Source organism: Panulirus ornatus, chromosome 31 (genome assembly GCF_036320965.1).
Source record: "Panulirus ornatus isolate Po-2019 chromosome 31, ASM3632096v1, whole genome shotgun sequence".
Classification (NCBI taxonomy): Eukaryota; Metazoa; Arthropoda; class Malacostraca; order Decapoda; family Palinuridae; genus Panulirus; species Panulirus ornatus.
Genome location: NC_092254.1, coordinates 3,006,364 through 3,029,187, shown reverse-complemented (window position 1 = coordinate 3,029,187; position 22,824 = coordinate 3,006,364). Strand labels below are relative to the sequence as shown.

Below are 22,824 nucleotides of genomic sequence, written 5' to 3'. Positions count from 1 at the left end.
TCTTCAGGACTTTGATATTGATATGAGTGTTGGATAAGGCAAAGAAATCTTATATACTTGAGTGCTTAGTGAACAGCATTCCACAATCCTTTTTTACCTGTTTTCTCCAAGTCTTTTTTGACATATTATGATTGGTCTTTCAGTAACATCTTGCCTCAAGAAGGCTTTTTGTAAATAGTTAAGAATTTCATCATTTCAGATGTGTTGCCTCAGAGGTTTCATTCATGACATAACGAGACCAGTCTTTTATGTGCTTGTCTTCAATTGATGTAATAAGTATCGTACAGTAATGTGTATGTATGAACAGGTGTCATCACTAGGTAGTGGGGGAGATCATGTAATGGATGCCATCAGCCAATGTGAGCAGTATGCCAAGGAACAAGGTGCTCAGGAGAGAAATGCCCCCTGGAGGCTTTTCTTCCGTAAGGAGATATTTGCTCCCTGGCACGATCCCACTGAGGATCCTGTTGCTACAAATCTTATATACCAGCAGGTGAGATCATGCTCTTTGGCTTATTTGTTCCATCTTCTTTCCTCTTAGTTTGTTTCTTGTGTTTCACTTGCTTGTCATGTTGCTGTCTCTCCTGTAATCAGATGTTAGTATTTTTATTGAATGTTTTAATGTGCTGTGTCTTTAACTTTTCCTTATATAAGCTGATGCACATTTTCTTCCTTTTTCTTTTCTTTAATGTCACTCTGGCTTGTTCATTATCATTCCATTCTTTCTCTCACTCATACTAACTGCCATTCTTATTGTGTTGCTCTTTTTGTCAGAGTTACACTGTCAGTCATTGTCACCTTCACTTGGTGTCATTCTCACACTTGTTTTTGAATTGATTCTCACTATTACTTACATTGTCACTTTCTCTCATCTTCACAGATTCACTCTCCAGTCGCTAGTGTGTGCTCACTTTACCGTAGAGTTACTCATATTCCCATCGTAATTTGTATATGATAAATATCAGTGTCATTGTCAAATATGTGTTCACTCTCATATCCGCTATCTCTTTAAAGCCTTTTCACATATTTCCATGCCTTTTTGGTTTTTCTTACACTCTTGATTGCATGCACCTTGTTGCCTTTTTTCCTTTTATTTCACTCGCTAGCCCTCTCATCATACAAAAATCTTGTCGTATGTGCTCTGTAATGTGGTTTTGATTTGGACCCTTGTAATGTTTTCAGGCCAGATGACAAAGAATTGTTTTATGTGCAGGTGGTTCGTGGTGTAAAGTTTGGGGAATACCGATGTGACAAGGATGAAGATCTCGCAATGATTGCTGCTCAGCAGTATTACATAGAGTTTGGTACAGATATGAACACTGACCGGCTGTACAACAATCTCCCTGGCTACATCCCAGACTACTGTGTTTCTGCTGGAGATAAAGCCATTGACCGCTGGGCCAACCTTGTTGTGGCTGCATACAGAAAGAGTTACTACGTAAAGGAGCGAGTTCAAGCCCTCAAAGTCAAAGAAGACGTAGTCAGTTATGCAAAATTTAAGTGGCCTCTCTTATTCTCCAGATTTTATGAGGCATTTAGGTAAACAGTTTTATTTTATGCAGTGAGATATATCTGTAATATCATGTCTGATTTTATACTATGAACCTTTAGCTTCACAGCAAGGATTTTAGATTATTCCTTGGTTTTAAGCCATCCAGACAATTTCTCATGAGTTTTACCTTGCTCTCTTTTCACCTGACTTTTTCTTGTACTCTTTACTAACTTCCTAACTTCCCAACCACCTTCTGTGATACATCTTATTTTAATTTTTCCATATGCATTCTCTTCACATATCCATTCCTTGGCATTGCTTCATCTATTGTCATTCACTTCAGAAACAATACATTATCTCCTGATTTTCTCATTCTTCACTTCACCTTTATCAGAATTCTGTATCTTCTTCCCAGATTTCATCTCAGCATCTTCCACTCTACTGTTAGAGTGCCTTTACTTCTAGAGACATGTCTGATCATGCTAGACATTGTGCAGCGGACACCCAAGTCTTTCTATACACATCTCTCCATAAACCTGCTCCACCTTGTGATTCATACTTTTTATTCTCTTTTTAAAGCTTCACTGATCCATCATAGTAAAAAAATTGTTCCCAGCATCTAACCCATCATCTGACAACCTGTCCATTAGGATCCTCCATCCAACTGCAATTTATAACTTCTTTTACAGAGTTGTTTGGCTTTTATTCTGCATAATTTCTACAAATGATTCTTCTTGTTCCTCTATTGTTTATCCTTGGTTTCTTTCTGTACACTTCCTTTTTATCTTTCTTTCAGTTATGACCTTCATTGATTCATCTGAACATAGAATGTACCCAGATGAGTTCCTTTACCTTGTCATGGTAATCTCCATATGGATACAGACAGATACTTAGGATATTGCGTGGTGTCTATTATATATTTAAGGAGTCATCTTAGCATATGATTTGAAAATGTCCTGAGAAATGGTAGCAATCAATCTGCATAACATTTTTAACAAAGCTGAGAGACTTTGAAGTGATTGTTCCATTTTTTTTTTTTTGCTTTATCGCTGTCTCCCGCGTTTGCGAGGTAGCGCAAGGAAACAGACGAAAGAAATGGCCCAACCCACCCCCATACACATGTATATACATACGTCCACACACGCAAATATACATACCTACACAGCTTTCCATGGTTTACCCCAGACGCTTCACATGCCTTGATTCAATCCACTGACAGCACGTCAACCCCGGTATACCACATCGCTCCAATTCACTCTATTCCTTGCCCTCCTTTCACCCTCCTGCATGTTCAGGCCCCGATCACACAAAATCTTTTCACTCCATCTTTCCACCTCCAATTTGGTCTCCCTCTTCTCCTCGTTCCCTCCACCTCTGACACATATATCCTCTTTGTCAATCTTTCCTCACTCATTCTCTCCATGTGCCCAAACCATTTCAAAACACCCTCTTCTGCTCTCTCAACCACGCTCTTTTTATTTCCACACATCTCTCTTACCCTTACGTTACTTACTCGATCAAACCACCTCACACCACACATTGTCCTCAAGCATCTCATTTCCAGCACGTCTATCCTCCTGCGCACAACTCTATCCATAGCCCACGCCTCGCAACCATACAACATTGTTGGAACCACTATTCCTTCAAACATACCCATTTTTGCTTTCCGAGATAATGTTCTCGACTTCCACACATTCTTCAAGGCTCCCAGAATTTTCACCCCCTCCCCCACCCTATGATCCACTTCCGCTTCCATGGTTCCATCCGCTGCCAGATCCACTCCCAGATATCTAAAACAATTCACTTCCTCCAGTTTTTCTCCATTCAAACTCACCTCCCAATTGACTTGACCCTCACCCCTACTGTACCTAATAACCTTGCTCTTATTCACATTTACTCTTAACTTTCTTCTTTCACACACTTTACCAAACTCAGTCACCAGCTTCTGCAGTTTCTCACATGAATCAGCCACCAGCGCTGTATCATCAGCGAACAGCAACTGACTCACTTCCCAAGCTCTCTCATTCACAACAGACTTCATACTTGCCCCTCTTTCCAAAACTCTTGCATTCATCTCCCTAACAACCCCATCCAATTACAATTAAGCATATTCTCATTTTGTCTTTTTACCTCTTCCAGATACTCTGGACCAAATTTACCCAAGAATGATGTGATCATTGCTGTGAACTGGACAGGTGTTTATGTTGTAGATGATCAAGAACAGGTTCTTCTGGAGTTGTCCTTCCCAGAGATTACTACAGTGTCGTGTAACAAAACACAGAAGGTTTATACACAGACCTTCACCCTGTCTACTGTGCGGGGGGAAGAGTTCACCTTTCAAAGCCCAAATAGTGAGGACATCCGGGACCTTGTGGTTTACTTTCTAGAGGGTCTGAAAAAGCGATCTAAGTTTGTCATAGCATTACAGGATTATAAGGCTCCAGGTGAGTTTTTATTATTCTGACACACACACACACACACACACACACACACACACACACATGCGTGTGTGCACACAGATTCTGTGTGAGAGGGACTTGGGAGTAGACCTAGGGTAGAGGTTGCATTATCATTTAGGTCTTAGTACTTGAGGAAATGCGGAAAGAAAAGATCCAGTGATTCATGGCAGGAATAGTGTCAGAATTTAGTTATGGAGTGTACAATAGAAAGAGTGGCAGGGGAGCAAGTTTATCCAAGGGAATTGGACACTGAATTTACTCCTTTTGGTAGGTGTTCTCATCTTAGAGTTTTTGATTTTGTATTGATGCTTGTTTTAGTATTTGGGCCTAACCGTTAGCTAGAGGTGAAGAAGATTGGCATGATAGGAAAAAGTTTTCCTTGTGAAGTAGCATTCTATTTGTGATAGATTGAATTGTACATGTTGAATGTGACTGGTTCCCTTTCTACCAGGTGAGACTTCCTCCTTCCTAACCTTCAACAAGGGTGACCTCATTCTTCTGGAGGAGGACTCTTCTGGAGAGACTGTCATGAATGCTGGTTGGTGTGTGGGCAGATGTGAACGAACCAATGAAAGAGGAGACTTCCCAGCTGAAACAGTCTATGTTCTTCCTGCAGTTACCAAGCCTCCCCCAGACATACTGGTGAGCATTGATACACCTGCAGTCACAAAAAGTCTGTCAGATATTGCTAAACTTTTGTACATCTTGTTTTACATTTGCTAATACTCCACCATAAATTGTGCTGAAGACATGCATTTCTTTGTCCTGCCATCTTTTCTTGTATTTGAAATATACTGTCTTACACTTACTAAAAGTACATAGAAAAAATGTATTTGACACTTTGACCCTGTTACACAGTTAGTAGGATTTTATCATATATGATCTTGACATTTTACAAAGATTGTCCTGTAATTTCTAGAAGTTTAATCAGACAATATATTGGAAATTGTTCATCTTTTCTGCCCAGAATTCACAGTAAATATGGATATGGGGAAGGATAAAGTAGATATAGTTTTTCATTTTATGCACACATACTCCTAGCTTCTGCCCAAGTTGTATCTAGTGTTTAAAATGAATACTTATTTTAGGTGGATGAAGTACATACAGCCTCATATCTCACTGCATACATTCTCAGCTGATGTTCGGTTGAATTGAAAAGGGATACTAAGAACTTTATTCACACCTCTAGCCTCAGACATTCTTTTATGATGAAAGTTACCTCTAACACAGAAGACATCACTGTTAACCCTGTTCATGCATAGTAACTAATTTGTACTCTTCGTCCATAGGCACTCTTTACAGCTGAAGGGGCTGAACATGGTCGCAAACTGTTTACTCCACAGCTGAATGGGTCTGACTCTCAAGAGAAGCCACACACACTTGAGGAATATGCTCTAGATCATTTCAGGTAGGTATAGGCCATGTGATGAGGGTGTATAGCTATCTATTCATATCTCTGATGCCTGTTCCCACCTGGAACTCCCTCAAGTAGTCTCTATCACTAGTGAATATCAGTGCCACTTCTTAGCCTTTAGTGCCTTCCCACCTTATCAGGCGACTGGCAGAGGACATCTCTAGCACAGTGTTTGCAGAGGCTCCAACATAATGTTCCTACTGATTACTTTTACCTAATGTTCCTGCCTGCTACTTCTGCCTAATGTTTCTACCTACCCAAAGCTCCTTCCTAAATTTTCCCTTCCAACTACTTCTGTCTATTGCTTCTAACATTTTGCCAAAAGGCCGGGCTGCACATGGAACTCACTGCTGGAAAAGTCTAGAGTTACAATGAATGAGCTGTGTGAGTTAAGTGTTGTCATGTGTCATGTATGACTAGAAAAGATTGTATGTGTGTAGACAGAATGCCAGTAGTCTATGTGTGGGTAAGGTAGAAAGAAAAACAGGTGTCTTTGTAAGAGGAGTGCAACTTGACAGCCATTGAAGTGTGTTACCTTGTTTTACCTCTGACACTTGTTCTGATATCAACAAAGTTTTCTTTAACAGGCCACCTCCAAAGCGCACAGTTTCTCGAGCAATTACCCTCACTTCAGCTAGACGACCTGCGAATGAATGTCTCTGGAAATACTCACGAGAACCAGTGAAGCAACCTTTGCTAAAGAAGTTGTTGCACAAGGAAGAACTTGCTCAAGAGGCAGTATATGCTTTTAATGCTATGCTGAAGTACATGGGAGATTTACCATCAAGGAGAAACCGTCAGGGTAATGACCTAACCGATCAAATCTTTGATGGTCCTTTAAAACATGTAAGTTTTATATGTATGTCAAGTCAGTTACATACTTCATCATCATGTATCTTGTATTGAACTGAGAACCTCTGTGTGCCAAGACACTTTTTTGAACACAGACACGTTTCAACTATTCCTTTATATTTATCAAGTAAAATGTTTTGAGGAGTACAGCTCAGCACCATTCAGAGTACATAGGTATAACTTAGGCATGCAATTAGAGAATGAAAGAGACACGGAGATGTAGAAATTGAATTCTTGAGTCTCGAATGTAGAGGAAGTAAGGTGGACAGAGAAACAAATATACTGTTGGAAGGGAACAGAAAAGTACAATGATTACTGAACCTACAATATATTAATGAGTATACTCAGTAGCTAATATTTTTTGACAAGAATTGCTTGCACCATGAACATAAATTCAACTGTAATATATGGCCTTGTCTGTTTCTGTTCTCAAGAATTAACTACTTGTGTACCTTTGCCAGTAGCTAGAACACAAGATATTTTGTGGGACACTGTCATGGGACAACTATGCAGCCGTCAGAACCTCATGGTTGGAAAGCTGTGATGTCTGTTTCTTTCCATACAAAGCAGAGCTTTTGAATTCTTTTGCTCCTCATGTTTTTCCAAATGCTTAAGACCTGCTCCATTTCAATCCCTTTTACTGCTATGATTGTTAGTTGACAATGCATGGTGGTTTATTACTATAATCACTTGATGACTTTTTGGTTGTTGCCTCTCTTTGAATTTCCAGCTGATATTTGACTCCAGTTACTTTCTGTAGTTGTTTCTAAACATCCCCTTACCATAGCTGGAAAATAAATCACATGAGATGTATCATAGAAGGTGGTTGAGAAGTGTATATTATACAAGCTTTGGTTCTTACCCCAAGTTAAATGCCAACTAATGAAAAAATAGTTAGTTTTAGAATGAAGAAACAGGTACTGCTTATATTTTATTGATGATATAATTATTTCTGTTAAAGAATATATCATAAGTTAGCTGTTTGTGAAGAACTTCTCACTTCAAAGGAGTCCATCCTGTCTTTGCTACTGAGCATGGCACATCTTTTGCACTGGAGGAGCAGCTAGTTGGGGGATCCTGGTTTTATAGCCACATGATCCCTTTCGTAAAAGGTTCTATGAATAATTGAGTTTTTTATGTCTGTGAATAAGGAAGAGCTTATTGCCCTCATATGTACTGTGTGTTACAGAAGGTGATTTTAAGGGGCAGATGTGAAGGCAGAAAATTATCCCCTCCTATCCTTTTCAAAAGAAAGAACAGGTTAAGGAGAAAAGAAAGGATTTTTTCCCTCTCCTTTAAGGCCCAGTCATTTGTACCTAATCCTGTTTTGCTAATGGGGTAAAAAGTGAATACATATGAAAGAAAAAGTGAAGATATATGTACTGATTTGTGAAATCATGTCTGAAGAAAAATAATTGTACAAAGGCTACCCACCTGCCTCAACATGGCCCATTCTGAACTCTTACCATACCAGTACAATGTAAAGTATACTACTATTTTAGAGTTTCCCTATACTTTTGGATAATAGAAATATGTTCTCTAATAAAAAGAATATTTTCTGAATAATTTTATGTATTACACATAGTAGAGAGTCCCTGGAGATCAGTTATGTAGTTTAAGGGATAAAAGATGCAGCTTTTCCTTTACCCTTGTATTATTATTATTATTTCTTTAACTGCAGTTCACTCTTCCCCCTTTTTCTCATTTGATGCCAGGCCTAGATGGTGACTGTTGTCTTTGACTGGAGATTTCATGATAGAGATTTTACTCTGATGGGGAGAGTTAGGGTAGGTTAGGCAAATTAATTATCATCTCTGTCTCCTCTTGATTAGCTACCATAACATCAACATCTTCATTATGTAACTGTGCTAGCTTCATCTCAGCTCCAGCGTGGTTCACCAGTACACTTGAGTCAACCTTTAAATCATGTAATGCCCCATTTTTAAAAGTTAATCTAAGTGAATCAAATATTGACTATGTAGATATTTTCTGCAGTTTACATCTTCAGTAATATGATGTTTTTTCCACTCATAGGAAATCCTCAGGGATGAAATTTATTGCCAAATTATGAAGCAGTTAACAGAAAACAGGAATCGGTTGAGTGAGGAGCGTGGCTGGGAGCTGATGTGGCTGGCAACTGGGCTTTTTGCTTGCTCCCAGAACCTTGTAAAGGTAAAGCCATCTATGTTTTATGTTTGTCATTTGTTTTAACTGCAATTCTTTGAAGATTTGTCATTTGTGGTCAGTCTAGCATTTACTATTTGTATTAGTTCAGTCAGAAAGCCTGAGTCTTGTGTTGATAGGATTTTTTTTGTAATTGTACAGTGTTCTTAGGCAATATTAAGACTTGAGTCGGGTAGATTGTAGATGTTTCCTGTTTAATGCTGATATGAATGAATATACTTATAGAATTGTATATCAGTAAATAATCAAGTTTACATCATGAAGGAATATGACAGTGATTATGACTATCATTTATATAATCTGTAGCCAAAAGTGCTTTCAGTTTCTAGTTGTACTCAGAGAAAGGATGTACTTAGAGAATTTTCTAATGTTTCAGATGTAGACCTTTGTTCATTCACACCTCATGGTTCAGTTGCAAAAGTTTAAAGTATGTTTATGAAAAAATCTGCATGTTGGCCTTCACATGGGTATTTAGCATCCATTTGGAGAAATAGAAAAGGATGGAAGAACGTAATAGATACTAAAGAGATGAAAGGCAGAAATTGACATTTTCTCTCTTGATTTACACCATAGTCCACTTGTTGGTTAGACACACATTCTCAAACCCCATGCTGTCATTTTTTAAAAGTACAAATTATCTTTCATCTGTGGTCTTCCCCTCACCTTTTCTCTGACCAAATTTTCCACATTCATTTCCTTGTTTATACAAGCTGAGACAATGATTTTTTCATAATTTGCCTAAGTGCTCATACATGATGGCTCCTTCGTTTTCTTGACAGCTGAACTAATTTGTAAAATGAAAGTGTAGAGACTATTAATAACTACATGTTTGAGAAAATGTCTCGATTCACATTGTTGCTTTTTCTGTTGAACAGTTGCTGTATATACCTAATTGTTTCTTCTTCCTTAGTAAGCAGTGTCAGGAATAAATGAATGATGTCCTCATTTACTTGCATCCATTCTCTAGCTGTCCTGTGTAAAGTAATGAAACCAGTACCTACCATCCACAGCTGTAAACAAAGAGTAGTAATTAAACATCATGCCTCAGAATTGTTAGATTTAACAAATGAAGTGCCCCAGGGATCACTCTTGGGACTGGTTTTCTTTCACATATATTACTGATATTGATAATGGGCTACTTTGTAAGATATCAAAATTTGCTGATGATTCAAAGCTGGGAAATGAATCTGCAGATGAACTTGAACGTCTTCCTACAGCTTCAAACTGACCTAGATAAACAGAGGAACTGGCCTCATAAATGACAAATGAATTTTGATGTTAATGAGAACAAAGTTTACGCATTGGTAGTAAAAACGAAAAGGCAAGCCACTTTTTTGATTTTGTTGAACTGCAAAAAGTAAAAGGTAAATGAGGAAAAAGACTTGGGTGTAATAATCTTTGGTGACCTAAACCAAGTAAGCATTGCACAGGAGCAGTGAAAAGAGCAAACAAAATTTTTGGTTTTGAGTGCAAGTCCAGGAAATTCATCCTTACTTTATACAATTTATTGGTTCGCCCATTTCTTGAATATTGTGTTCAGTTTCGGTCACTGTACCTGAAAAAAGACAAAGACAGACTCGAGAGAGTACAGTATCAGGCTACCAAGATGATTCCCAGACTGAGAAGCAAATCCTACAAGATAGATCAGACAACTTGAATGTATGCAGCTTAGAAAAGAGAAGGTTAGGAGGTAAGGTAATACAAATATTGAAAATCATCAAAGACTTTAATAAGCTTGATCTATCTAGTTACCTAAGACTTGATTCATCAGATTAAACTTGTGGTAATGGATACAAACTCATCAAATGATTAACCTTGAATGAGATGAAGTACTTTCTCTTTACCAGGATGTTTAACATATGTAACGATATGCCAAAGTAGAGTGGTTGAAAGCAGTACTCTAGATATGTTTAGGAAGAAACTTTCATTATTTGTGCCTCCATATTCAAAATGGCAATTTGCAGGTTATTATCTTTAAATTATCTGTATGCCTTCTGATATTTACCACACTGTTTTGTGAGTTTCTGATATCCTCCACCATCACAGACAGCCTTGGAAAGACCCAGTGGCCTGTTGCTGTTTGAATTCCTTTGTCTAACATTGTATTATTCCATGATTTATCTCATACTAGGTATGATTACATAGTTGAATCATGTCAAGACTTAAAACTTTATGCTATTTCTTGAACAAAATATGATTAGATTATTTGTATCGAGATAAAAAAATTTTCTGTTTCTAGGAGCTGACTCAATTTTTGAGGACTAGAAGACATCCAATTGCACAAGACTCACTTCACAGACTTCAGAAAACGCTCAAACATGGCCAGCGTAAATACCCACCGCACCAGGTTGAGGTTGAGGCTATTCACCACAAAACAACACAAATCTTCCATAAGGTTAGCTGAGAGTCTCAGGAGTCATTGAACAAGAGGGAGTAAGTGAATTTTATTGTGTGTGAATTAGTGAGAGAGAGAGAGAGAGAGAGAGAGAGAGAGAGAGAGAGAGAGAGAGAGAGAGAGAGAGAGAGAGAGAGAGTGAGAGAGAAATGAGAAGTAAGATGAAGGATTAAAAGTTTAATGTGAATGATAAAAAGGAAAAGAATGAGTGGTGAGAGGAATATGTTTAACCAGTACAGAAATGAAGTGGAAAATGAGTTATCCTTCATTCAGATTTAGCATTTGTATAGTTTTTTTCAATTAGGCCATGAGTGTTATTGATATTTAGCATTTATGTAAACCATTATCATCCTGAACTAAAATCTGTTCTTCATCATTTAAAGCAGGTATAGTTATTCATTTATTTATTAATTTATTTATATATATTCAGTTACCACAGAAATAATATCAGTGATAGTCTGGTGTTCCCTCCTGCAGGCAGACTCTGGTAACACTGTTATAATTGATTATTAGCATATGTACATGTACACCTTGGTTCTACAAGATCACTATCCTCCATTTTTATTCACCATGGTTTCTTTTCATTTAAAAAGTTACTTTCTGCCAGGTATACTTCCCTGATGATACAGATGAGGCATTTGAAGTTGACTCCTCTACGCGAGCAAAAGACTTTTGTTCATCTATTGCACACCGTCTTAACCTCAAGAGCTCTGAAGGCTTCTCTTTATTTGTGAAGATTGCTGATAAAGTAATATCAGTACCTGAGGGAGATTTCTTCTTTGATTTTGTCAGACATCTTACTGACTGGATCAAGAAAGCTCGACCATCTAGAGATGGTAAAATAGCTAAAGACCTATTGTATGGGTATTTGAATGTTAAGTTGGAAATCTGAAATGTAAAGCAAATAAAAGCTAACATTATTATGATGAAAAATTATATTCATTGTAGAATCATCCTTCTCTCTTCTTATGCTGTGTCATTTATTTTGTAGGAACAACGCCTCACTTCACATACCAAGTGTTTTTCATGAAGAAATTGTGGACCAACACAGTACCTGGAAAAGATCGTAATGCAGATATCATATTCCATTTCCACCAAGAACTTCCCAAACTCCTTAGAGGTAAGGATATGCTCAAGTGAAGAATCGTGTTGAGAGAAGGTCAGACAGCAGTTCACTCAATGATGAGAATCATGAAGCAGCAACACTTATATTAAGATAAAGTTTGTCACTGTAAATGTGGAGAAATATTACTTTTTTTCCAAGAAGCTGAAACAAAAATACAGATTTGATACCCTTTGCCTGCCTAAATTGTTACTTGCTACATCTTTTTAAGGCAATTTTGTGTTAGGTGTAATCTCTGCTTATGTTGCACATGGAACTCAGCCATTTTGGAGAAAAAGGGTTTATCCATTTTCTTTGTTCATGATCCTTTTCTATGTTTGTACAGTTTTGATACTGTAGACTTCTTGCTAGTACTTCACTATTTTCAGATTCAAAGTAATCCTTCGAATATTGCTGTTTACTCTGCATCCGTCTTTCACAGCTTTTTCATCATTTTCCATATGCTTATATATTGTTGAAGGAGTACCTCTTTCTTATCATGGATTTTTTGTTTTAGTGCAAACAGTTTATAGGTGCTTCAGGATTGTTACTGTCAAAGCTGTATGCAAACTGTTGGTATCATTTTCAAATGCTGTTGCTGAATTTTCACCACATGAAGGTGCAGAGATAATCTGTACTGTATTTGTAGAAGATATTTGTGTACCCACTCTGATTTGATCAGGGAAAATGTTTACAGTTAATGGTATTTGGGGATAACTTATTTATATAGATATTTTTGTTTTCTTCTGTATGTAGTGACATTATACTGGTAATTGTGGAAACACCATTTGAGAAGGTAATTTAAGATTTATACTCCCTGTAATGTAAGAAAAAAAGAAAATGGGTGAATACTTTTATCTGTGATAAGCTACCTATAAGGTATGCAAATTCTGCAACCTTTTAATGCAGAGTACAAAACTTATTAAAGTTTAGGCTGAAGGGAGATTGAAGGATACATGAGCATGAATACTAAGATTGGAACAGTGAAACAATGAGTATTGGCATTGTATATGTTCCATTGTATTGGCCCAAGTGGATGTAGAGTGAAGTACAAGTTGTATGTGTGTTTGTAGGGGTTGCTATTGAGAAATATGTAATCCCTGTGAGCTCAACTTTCTTACAGGATACCATCGTTGCACCAAGGATGAGGCTGCTAGGTTGGCTGCCTTAGTATACCGTGTCCGCTTTGCTGAGAGTAAGCAGGAACTAGCACTTATCCCGTAAGTCTCATTGGTTACAGCCCATGTTCTGTAAATCTTTTTGGTGATGATTGATCTGTCTATCTGTTGCTCTATATTTCTGATGCCCATTTCCTGTGTAACTCCCATCAAGGGGATGGCCTTGGCAAAGGAGTCTCCACTTATCCTTGTTCTTACAGTGCTTCCTTGCATACACCATTCCATGCATTCTTCCACCATTTTTCTTCCTCCAGTACTTTTCTACTGTATTTTCCCATGTCACAGGTGGTCCTCCTCTCACACCAACCCCTTTAATTGTACTATCATACACTCTCCTTGTAAACTCCCTGTTTAGCATTTTTTCCATATGCCTAGACTATTTTAAAATATTACATTTCACCCACTCTTCCATTCCACAGTACATTTTCTTTGCACTCCTTGTCATAGCAAATCTCTCATATACCCCCTCACTTCTTTTTTCATTCCATCTAGTCATACCATATGCTCTTCTCGAATATCTGGATTCTTGACTTTTGTGACTCATTCCATGTTCAAATTTCAACTGCATAGGTCAAGAATTGGGAAGACTGTGGTGTCCCTTAATCATTTCTTCACTATCTATATACCTGTTTATATCTCTGATGCTTGATCCCTTCTGAAACTCCTTTGAGAGGGTGGCCATGGCAATAGAGTCTCCATAACTAGTGAACTTCAGTTTAGCACAGTGTTTGTAAAGGCTCTTGCCTAAAGTTCATTTTGAGTACTTCTGCCTAACGTTCCTGTCCAGTTTTCCTACTTACTACTTCTCCTTAATGTTTCTACCTAAAGCTCCTACCTAAATAATCCTTTGTACAACTTCTGTTTATTGCTCTTACCACTCAGCACACTTGAATTAGACTGAGCAAGCATCACAATACAGCAAGGCTTCAAGTTACGACACTTCTAGTTGTGATGTTTCAGAATTAGATTACATTGTATGAATTATGTCCATGTGTATATATGTATATGTCTGCGTATGTATATATATGTATATGTGCGTGTGTGGATGTGTATGTATATGCATGTGTATGTGGGTGGGTTGGGCCATTCTTTCGTCTGTTTCCTTGCGTTGCCTCGCTAATGCGGGATACAGCAACAAAGTATAATGAGGGGGATGGTATTCCATGTGTGGCGAGGCGGCGATGGGAATGAATAGGGGCAGACAGTGTGAATTGTGTGCATGGGTATATATGTATGTGTCTGTGTGTGTATATATATGTGTACATTGAGATGTATAGGTATGTATATTTGCGTGTGTGGGCGTGTGTGTGTGTGTACATTGTGTATGGGGATGGGTTGGGCCATTTCTTTCGTCTGTTTCCTTGCGCTACCTCGCAAACGCGGGAGACAGCGACAAAGCAAAATAAAAAAAATTAAAAATAATATATATATATATATATATATATATATATATATATATATATATATATTTTTTCATACTATTTGCCATTTCCCGCGATAGCGAGGTAGCATTAGGAACAGAGGACTGGGCCTTTGAGGGAATATCCTCACCTGGCCCTCTTCTCTGTTCCTTCTTTTGGAGAGAAAAAAAAAAAACGAGAGGGGAGGATTTCCAGCCCCCCGCTCTCTTCCCTTTTAGTCGCCTTCTACGACACGCAGGGAATACGTGGGAAAGTATTCTTTCTCCCCTATCCCCAGGGATGATATATATATATATATATATATATATATATATATATATATATATTTTTTTTTTGCTGTCTCCCGCGTTTGCGAGGTATATATATATATATATATATATATATATATATATATATATATATATATATATATATATATATATATATTTGTTATGCTAAAAGAATATTTTATCTTAAAGTATACTATCATATTTAGGGTTTTTGTTTACTTATCATGCACATTTTAGTCATGTCACAGGAAAATGCCATTCAGTTTGTATCCCTTTAACTGGAGAAATACATTCATATATGTTCACTACTACCCCATTACTTATTACACCACAGTAGGTGTAGGTGTTTCAGTAAGTTTGAATGTCCTCCAGTTAAAATAGGTTCTTCCTAAATAGCCCTCAATCCACCCAATTCCATTTGAGCCCTCATCACCATGTTTCAGTTCAGAACTTTTTTCAGTGAGTTTTTATTAAATACCATCTGAATTACAATATGATAGTGTATGGAGTGGTAAGCTGTTTCAGCTGAAGTATAGTGTAATCCATCCAAAAGATTTACATTGGGAAAAATTTGGTCAGGAACGTAAACCAGCCATAGAACATGGGTTTCACTGGTTTGACTTATTACACATTCACTTACAACAGGAACATAACCCTATTTCGGTGAATCCTTACTGTACCACAGTTTTAATGTGCTAACTCTTTTGCAAGTTAAAAGAAGAAACTATGCAACACAATTTTGTATAGAATTTGTTTTCATTCTTGTGAAGCTGGGGATTTTATTTTTCAGAAATATGTTGCGTGATCTTATACCAGCAGACTTGGCTAAGTCACAGAACACCAATGAATGGAAGAGGCTTATAGTGCAACATTATAACACTGATGCAGGTGAGTCATGATTTACTATTTAACACACACACATGAAGCTCTGTGGTGTAGTGGTTATTGTCACTGACCATGAGTTAGCAGAGACCTGTATGTGTTTGAATTTTAGGCATGGCAGTCAGCCCACACCCAGCTCAGTTGCTCATCCTCACCTTAGGGCTGGTCAGTAAATGGTTACCTGGCTTAGGCTGTGGATGTGTTGGAAATGAAGTGTTTGAGGATGATATGTGGTGTGAGGTGGTTTGATTAAGTAATGAAAGGGTGGAATTAAAAAGATTTTGTACGATCAGGGCCTGAACATACAGGGGGTTGAGAGGTATGCAAGGAATAGAGTAAACTTTAATGGTGAGGTATACCAGGGTTGACGTGCTGTCAGTGGACTGAAATAGGGCATTTGAGACATCTGGGGTAAACCATGGAAAGGTCTGTGGGGCTTGAATGTGGATAGGGAGCTGTTGTTTCAGTGCGTTACATATGACAGCTAGAGACTGAGTACAACCCTATCTCAGTTAAGGAAAACATTATCTACTGGATTGGCCAGTCCCATATATGCAAGTTACAGTCAGTTACACTTTGTGACTTTTTTTATTTATATGATTGGGTGAAGAATAACTATGAAAACCACTGATTTGTTTTATGCATTAAGAATTAAGCATTAGAAGTCAAGGTAATAGAACACGTTATATACTTAACAGTCTTAAGTAAGGGCAATGTGGGAGCAATGGAGACGCTACAGGTGATGCTGGGCTTCAACGATGCAGTGAGTTCCTAGAACAAATATATTTCCTTGTGTTTCCATTCCCAAGGCTTTGACACAAGGCATGTAATTACCTATTTGTATTTTATAAGGAAAGAGTTTTACATTTGTTGGACCCCATCTCTTGAATATTCTCTGCAACTTTTTACATTAATATATGCTGTTAAATAAGCCATGCTCTCAACCATATTATTCCATTCATCCACCGCTCTTGCACAATAAAAGTACTTTTCTACATATTTTTAAAGAATTTGTTCGTTTAACTTCATATTATGTCCTCCAGTTGCTCCATGCCTATACCTTTCAAAGATGTGCCTGATTGCTGCTTCTCACAGTTGTTGTGTTTAGAATAGCCATTCAAGGATTGATTGTTGTTATATCCCTTTCTTCCCTTAAACAGTTGACCTGTAAAATTCTTTTCCCTCTTTTGTATTTCCCTCTTCCTGTAGCCTTTCTACCTTAGAGTCAGGTCTTCAAACACCTGCAAAGCCCAATTAATTTCTTTTCTTTTTCTTTCAATTTATTTTTTCACCTGAGATAGCCTTTGACTGGGAAGTTTTCCCACGCAGTTTTGTTCTCTGTATGAAAAGAAAAGAGTGAAAGAGGCTTTGATTTATCGTGGCCTGAAAATGCAGGAGGGAGGGAGGTATGCATGAGATAGAATGAATTGGGATGATGATGATGTACATAGCAGAGGATGTGAATATGGGGATATGAAGTGGTCAGGGAAAACCACACCTAGAGAGTGGACATGCACAAATTAGGTTATTGTTCATCCTTTCTTAGTGCATCTTGCTACATGGGAAATGGTGAACTAGTATTAAAAAAGAGTACCAAAAACATAACTTCATATATTTCTATATTGATAGGAATGAGTCCAGAGGAAGCTAAGATAGCCTTCCTGAAAGTCATATACCGTTGGCCCACCTTTGGCTCTGCTTTCTTTGAAGTGAAACAGACTACTGATCCAAACTACCCTGAACATCTCCTTATTGCCATCAACAAGCAGGGAGTCTCACTTATCCACCCAGTTACAAAGGTTGGCAATATTATATTATTAATTCTGTGTATTTATCATCTAGCTAGTCACTGTGTAATCAAGTATCCAGATACCTCAGGTGTAATATTGTCATACTACTTAGACTATCTCATAGATATTACATTTATAATTTGGATGTACAATTCAATGAATCTGTTTATAAACTATTGTAATTAGTATATGCCCCATTTTACTCAAGCCTTTGAGACTTGCAACTCCTTTTCAATCTTTTTATAGGAAATACTCGTTACCAACCCCTTCACAAGAATAAGCAACTGGTCATCTGGCAACACATACTTCCACATGACTATTGGCAATCTGGTGAGAGGCACCAAACTCCTCTGTGAAACTTCCCTCGGCTATAAAATGGATGATCTCCTTACTTCGTATATATCCTTAATGCTAACAAACATGAATAAGCAGAAAACCCTTCGGATGAAGTAACACCAAAGTAGTTCACCTAGGGACATTGTGTTAGCTGATTCTGAAAATTATTTTGATTTTTTAAATCTACTAAGTAGGTTACACATGAGTTACAGGTGTTGAATAATCTTAATTCTCTGCGTCAATATAACAGAACTGTAAAGGTTAAGTTTGAAAGTGCTGAAAAAGTTTTAGGTTTAGCCCTATAGCTTTGGAATTTGACCTAAATTCTCCAGGAATCTATCTTGAAAAGCTTTAATGCTTCATGGTTGGATAATATGAGTAATAAAACAATGAATACCTATTTTCCATCTGTTTGTGTAGGCTAGGTTAAGCCTCATACTTTATAAAACAGAGGTTATTGTTTTAAAGACATGTAGGTTTTAAGATATATTTTTACACTGATAAAAGAAAATTGATACAATGTACCATTACATAGATAACTGATTATGTAGGGTTCATTGTGTTCAGAAGCAGGAGTGCATATATTTTGGCAATATTGTCAATGCAGAATTATGCATGATATATTTGTAATTATTTTGATCATGAGCTTTTTTTTAAGATTTCAAAATTTGATGTGTATTTAGTTGGACCCCTTGATTTATATAAGTGCACATGTATATTTGTTTAATAGATATAACCAATACAGTATTTATATTTAACAAAGTGAATTTAACAAAGGCATGACTGGATAGATAGAGATTGAGTGTGTAAATATATACCCATTGAAGCATCACCCCTTGCATAAAAGATGCTTTATGTTGCAGTTATCAAATACTAAGACATTATTTCTCTTTTATAGCCATATGCTTATCAAGTTGTAATGTATGTCATTAGTTTTGATATGCTGTGCCCTCCATACTCACCATGTTTGTACATTCAATTGTAGCTTTAATACAATTGTAAATTTAAGCATTTAGCTCATTAGAGTCAGGATATTAATCATTTGCTTTAGAAATTGTGGGCTGTAAGTATCATTCACTGCATTCTAATAAGCATAGATAATATGTTTTTTACAAAATACTTGGTATTTAGAGTGAAAGATTGTATGAAAGACTAATTTTGAGAAATGTAAGTTTATTTCAGATTTTTTATATTGTGTATGATTAAGAGTGTATACAAGATATTCTTTTTAAACTAAGCAGATTTTTATGGTTGTATATTTCAGTACATATATTCCTAAGTAGGGCACAATATACGCTTCCTCTTAATGATGTAAGTATTGTACTGACTTCCCTTCAATCTAATGTAATTTTTTTATCACTTACAAGTACCATGCAGCTGCAGTCTATGTAGAAAAATCATGAACATAATGTAATTTAGCACAGAACCAGTCTTATTTATGTTTTGTACATATTGTTTGTTGGTTCATTCAGAATTTTTTGCTTTGTGTGTGTGCAAGTCAGACTTTATATTTATTAGTCATCATTATTATCTTCCTGGCAGCTATTATTTATGGCACTGAAAATTGAATGTATTTTCCACAATGTTCACCTTTACATGTAACTTGATGGGTACGAAGTTCTCGCCAAGAATAGACCTCATTGCTGTTTGATAACATAACTTTTGTGTATGTAGGTATATATACATGGTAAGTATTGCTAAAAGTTGTAGCAGAATAATTGGATTTTTTTTCAGAGTAAATGCCAAAATTTTTAAGCACAAACTATGTCTTATCACTGAATCAAACAAGGACAAAAAACTGAATGCATGATTTAGCCCTGAATGATAATTATGTTGATGCAAAGTTTTGACACTGATTAGTTTACTTGTACATGACTTGTTTGCCTTGGTGTAAAATGATTAACTGTACAAGATTCCATTAATTAGCATGAATCATGTTAACTTTTAGATTATGACTGCAAATATATATATACATATGTGTTTGATCTTAATCCTTACCTGAGTTGCTCAAGACTTTTTAGTGAAACTATATTCTGGATTTCCATCTAAAACTGATGGATATTTGAAAGTGAAACTGTTTCTATATCTAGTGTGAAAGGAGTGTATGATATTAGTGCAAGAATAGGGTTGAAGAGATGAAACTGGACGGTGGAATGTGTATTGGATGAAGATGAATCAGTAGATAATGATTTTGAAATGTTTTGTGTAAAAAAAATAACAAATGCATTTTGGGGTTAGGTGTAAAGAATTTTCTTCTAGGCAAAATAGCCTATATCCTAAACTTTTCTCCGGCAGTTTTGGCTTAATGAGCAGGTCTTTGGGAGCTTAACATAGAATTTATATTTTTTGGTTACTGATAATTCTAATTAATAGCTAAAGAGCAGAAGTGTGCAAGTGAGGCCATTATGCACTTGTTTTTGATGCTATCTCACAAAGGCATGAGAGGAAATTTGATCTAAAGATATAATGATTTTGATAGGGTGACGTTGATTCTAATGTTTTCATAATGCTAAGACAGTGTTTTTTATATTTAAATTGTGGGGTCTTATGAATGGTAACTTGATATAGACAAGGAATTCTGTTAGTGTCTTTAACATCTTATCTAGTAACCAGTTGATGATGTGACTGTGAGGTTACATCCAACATGAAGCAATAAAAACAACAGTGATGAGCATGCCAAATACAAACTTCAAGAAAACTAATATCAGAGTTTTAAGGAAATAAATAGCTTTAACATAAACCACCAGAAAACCACTGAAATTCCAGCATGACATTGATGAGCCAACCATATGAGTACATTGCCATCTGACAGATGGTCAGACAATTCTCTTATGAAAAAAAATATTGGGCTTATGGTTGGTTGGTTTGTCACATTTTGTGTCAAATGCTTCCTGTTTCCTGGTAATGGCTTGGCATCCTTGATTATGGCTGATTTAGTTAACTAGAATTCTGTGTTTAGTAACCAGTATATTGAAAAAGGAAATATTACTGTGTAGACATGTAATGTGGAAAATATACTTATTTTGATGAATGTTTTACTTTACTTAATCCAAGAATAGTAAATCAACTCGCCTAAAGTGATACTTTACATATATTTCATAATATATGGCCAGTCTCCACACTCAATCTGTGGGAAGAAGGACCCAAGTGTGTGCCACAGGACCAAACTTTGTGTATGACACATGTCGACAGTTAATAAGAACAATGCCTAAGATAGTACTACAAAAAAGGAAGAGCAGCAACAACAGCTTCAGGAAAGGTAGATTGTCTATGAGGTATTGTTTTGAAGACTGTGTACAAGAAATGCTTACAAAACAGAAGGACTTGTATGTGGCATTTTCGAATTTGGAAAAAGTGTATGATAGGGTTAAGAAATACTCTGGGGAAGGTGTTATGAATATATAATGGAAGAAAGCTGCAAGAAATGTGTAAAGGGTTTTTACCATGAGAGTGAGGTGTGTGTGTGTGTGCAGGAAGGGAGGAATATAAGTGGTTCTAGGTGAAAGTGTGTCTTCAGCCGAGGTGTTATGTCACCATGGTGTTCAGTTTGAATGTGGAAGGGTTGGTAAGGGAGGTGGGTGGGTAGTAGTTAGTTGGTAGCCACTGACAAGGGAAGTATTACCAGTACTACCTACCTGAGTGCAGGAAGGGTACCAATATTACCTGCCTGGGTATTAGGAGGGTTACTGACAACTGTGTGGTGAGCCAACACTTCATTGGTTGTTGAGTTGCAGTCCTCTGACCTAGGTAACTGTCTTTTCTTTCTGCCTCATCCACATGTGGACTCCTGGCACTCTGTTCACAAACATACTGTCCCTATTTATCTCGCATAACTCTCACAACTCATTCTTTTTAACTCTAGATTTTCCTGTGAGTGCTATGCATTAGCCCTGCCTTTTGGCAAAATGGCAGGAGCAATAGAAAGTAGTAGGGACATTATATATGAGCAATAGGTAGAAACAACGGGTAGAGGTAGTGAGTTGGAATATTAGGTGGAGCATTAGCTAGAAATAGTTGGTAGAAACATAAGGTAAGAGGCTCTGAAAACACTGCACAAGAGTTGACCTCTGTCAGTGACATGTTAAGGATAAGGCACTGAAGGCCACAAAGTGTCATGGGGGTTCACCAGGTTGGAGATCAACCATTGTGGAGACTTTTGTTGTGGCACTTTCCTTGGAGTTCCCGAAGGGAATGGACATCAGAGACATAGAGAGATGGATAAAGGAAGTGAATTCAAGGGTCTTTGAGAGATAAGCAGTTGCACAAAGAAACTATTTGCAGGAGCTAGAGTCTCAGACTGAAAGTGTGGTAGAAAGAAAGCTGAGAATAAATATAAAAAGCAAGGTTATAAAGTTTACAAGTAAGAGAGCTTATTTGGAGCATGAGTTTGAATGGAGAGAAATTTGAGGAAATGGATTGTTTTAGATATCTAAGAGAGGGAATGGCAGCAGATGGAACCATAGGAGCCAAAGCGAGTCATACAGTAGGTGAGGTGTCAAAGGTCCTGGGAACATTGAGGAATGTTTGGAAAGAAAAGTCAGTCATAAGGGCACACTTGGGTATGTATGATAGTCCCATTGGTGTTGTATGGAAGCTAGTTATGAGCTTTAGATTAAAATATTAGGTATGAGCTTTAGAATATAAGGAAAAGAGTGAATGTTTCCTAAGCATGAGCTTTACATAAAATGTAAAGAAGAGGGTGGATGTATTGGAAGTGAAATGCTTTAGGACAATATGTGGTCTGGGGAAAGTTGATCAAATAAATGAGGGTAAGGAAAATGTGTGGCAAAAAGAATACATGAGAGAGCTGAAAAAGATGTACCGAAAAGGTATGGACATGTGGAGAGGAAGATCATTTGGAATTATTCCTATTTCACGAAGGCAGAACAACGTCCCACCTAAACTGATTCACAGTTTAAGGAAGATCTGATGGTGACCTTTGCTCCTACTGCCTATTCTGAAGTTCCTGTAGAGTATACCAAAACGAGTAATTGAAATGTTATGTGGATAAATATGACAGAAAAAATACAGAAAAGTAACAAATTTAGTG

The 22,824-nt window shown here is 37.0% G+C and overlaps 1 protein-coding gene across 6 annotated transcripts in view; it reads left to right on the top strand.

Annotated features, from left to right (window-relative positions):
- ck (myosin-VIIa ck) overlaps positions 1-20,805 on the top strand; it is an 85,530-nt gene extending 64,725 nt beyond the window's left edge. For all 6 annotated transcript variants that reach the window (XM_071680329.1, XM_071680327.1, XM_071680328.1 and 3 more), the window contains 14 exons: positions 308-493; positions 1,214-1,539; positions 3,632-3,936; positions 4,403-4,593; positions 5,241-5,359; positions 5,953-6,211; positions 8,252-8,389; positions 10,641-10,796; positions 11,404-11,632; positions 11,788-11,916; positions 13,022-13,118; positions 15,557-15,654; positions 17,278-17,447; positions 17,685-20,805. In XM_071680329.1, coding sequence (XP_071536430.1) covers positions 308-493; positions 1,214-1,539; positions 3,632-3,936; positions 4,403-4,593; positions 5,241-5,359; positions 5,953-6,211; positions 8,252-8,389; positions 10,641-10,796; positions 11,404-11,632; positions 11,788-11,916; positions 13,022-13,118; positions 15,557-15,654; positions 17,278-17,447; positions 17,685-17,891 — 2,610 coding nt within the window. In that variant the 3' untranslated portion in view covers positions 17,892-20,805. The remainder of the gene's footprint in view (positions 1-307; positions 494-1,213; positions 1,540-3,631; positions 3,937-4,402; positions 4,594-5,240; positions 5,360-5,952; positions 6,212-8,251; positions 8,390-10,640; positions 10,797-11,403; positions 11,633-11,787; positions 11,917-13,021; positions 13,119-15,556; positions 15,655-17,277; positions 17,448-17,684) is intronic.
- The last annotated feature ends 2,019 nt before the right edge of the window (positions 20,806-22,824 follow it).